The sequence below is a fragment of the Rhagoletis pomonella genome, unplaced genomic scaffold (genome assembly GCF_013731165.1).
Source record: "Rhagoletis pomonella isolate Grant_MI unplaced genomic scaffold, Rhpom_1.0 Rhpom_scaffold_22916, whole genome shotgun sequence".
In the NCBI taxonomy this organism is placed as follows: Eukaryota; Metazoa; Arthropoda; class Insecta; order Diptera; family Tephritidae; genus Rhagoletis; species Rhagoletis pomonella.
This window is the reverse complement of record NW_023481418.1, coordinates 1-1980: the sequence shown is the minus strand read 5'-3', so window position 1 is coordinate 1980 and position 1980 is coordinate 1. Positions and strand designations below refer to the sequence as shown.

At 33.0% G+C, this 1980-nt stretch overlaps 1 protein-coding gene across 1 annotated transcript; it reads left to right on the top strand.

Annotated features, from left to right (window-relative positions):
• Window positions 1–1538: 1538 nt before the first annotated feature.
• Window positions 1539–1962, top strand: LOC118732588 (purine nucleoside phosphorylase-like; the record flags this gene model as incomplete). The annotated part of the gene is made up of 2 exons (XM_036461716.1): window positions 1539–1579; window positions 1663–1962. Coding segments are annotated over exons 1-2 (341 nt in total), but the record flags the coding sequence as incomplete, so codon positions are not given.
• Window positions 1963–1980: the final 18 nt, after the last annotated feature.

Here is a 1980-nt window from a genome sequence, read left to right as displayed (position 1 = left end):
TTCATCTTCATCTTCATCTTCATCTTCATCTTCATCTTCATCTTCATTTTCGTCTTCGTCTTCGTCTTTATCTGTTCCTTTACCCTGATCTATATCTTCATTTACATATTCACACCCACTATTGCTATTAGGTTAGGTGTTTAAATTTTCCTTCCTCTTTGTCTTTATATTTAGGTTTCTTTACTTTTATTTTAATCTTTGCCTTTATCCCTTTCTTCTTCTACATACTCAGCATTACCTTCTTCCTTGCATGAATCTTAATCTACATAGATCTGATTCCCAAACTGCTGCTTAGCACGTTTCTGTAATTCAGTATCAATATTAAAGCATACATTTAGGAGGCATTTCCGCCCCAACCATGTACATGTTCGGCATTGGTATTGGTATCACTATTGAATTGATTTTTTCGCTTTATAATAAATCAATTTGAAATTTGAAAAATTGTCTGCACATCAGCATCGAATTTTATTCAATTATAACTTTTACTTCTTTCTGTTGTTAGTTGATGTGGACTTTTTTAATAAATTAAACTCTAAAAATTAAAGTAATAAAAAATATAATGTGTAATAAAATAAAAAAGAAAGTAATAGAGTTAAGTAAAATATATATTTATGTACATAAATGTAATGGCTTGAATTGAATCTAAATTTTAGATAGCTGGCAAAACTTTCAAACCAAAAATACTCTAAGAGCCAGTATTTCCGTGTCAGTTTAAACTTAGATTAAGCAAATTGTAAAACAAGCAATTTTTAAGCAAAAAACAAAACCCAATTCAATTCGTATATAAAAATTTAAGCTTATCGTTAATTTTTTATGATCCAATGATCGGATTTAAACCACCTGTGACACCTTTCCTTTAAAAAAAGAATTATCGAAATCGGTTAACGTGGTCGAAAGTTATGCGGTAACATTCATAAAAAAAAATATATATTCCGATGAACTGATAACCTTCTCCTTTTTGTGAAGTCGGTTAATAAATAAAATCGTCTTATACTTATTTTTCACGCTCAATATATATAGACTGCCAAAATACGGATATATTTGTATTCTACAAAATCCATTCATTGCAATGGAACTACGACACTAATGAGTTATTTAAGAATTCTATACTCGATTTTCGACAGGGTTAGTATAGAAACAAATTATGTTTCCACACTTGTTTACGAATACTGAGTGATGGTATGCGTGCGCTCGAGATGAAAATACAAAATCATTCGAAAGTTATCTTTAAATTTGTGCACTAAAAATCGATCGCTATTTAATTGCTGCATGTAAGTTAGTTCTCCACTGTGAAAACGGCCCTTATCGTGATAAAAACTTGTTTTCTTTTTGAACGGATGTTTTTCACCTTTTCAATAAGATTCTTCAGATAGCAAAAAAGCATAATTTTTATTTTTCAAATTGCCTGCAAATACTTACTTGGCATTGAACGTGGAAAGAGTAGGGTCGTAAAGAAATTTGTGTATGATTATTTACATATCTATTTTCGCATATAACTACATCTCCAATTGGCACCAATATTGTCTGTCATCCCAAAAATGATGAACCATCAGTATCATCCAACGGCCATTGCATTAAGGTTTCTGTTCTATTTTCCTATTATCGTTAAATATATATTATACAACACACGATATTTATTTTACCCCTTTTTTCTCTTTTCAGTTACTCCTACGAATTAATTAAAGAGATCGCTGATTTCTTATTGGAGCGCACCGACATTCGTCCCAAGGTTGGCATAATTTGCGGTTCGGGTCTAAACTCTATGGCCGATCACATCACAGACACGCAAGCTTTCGACTACAAGGACATCCCGCATTTTCCTGTCTCTACAGTTGAGGGTCATGTGGGTCGCATGATTTTTGGCTATCTAGAAGGCATGCCTGTGGTGGCCATGCAGGGTCGCTTCCACTACTACGAAGGTTATCCGCTAGCCAAGTGTTCTATGCCTGTGCGCGTCATGAAGTTAGTCGGCATTCAATA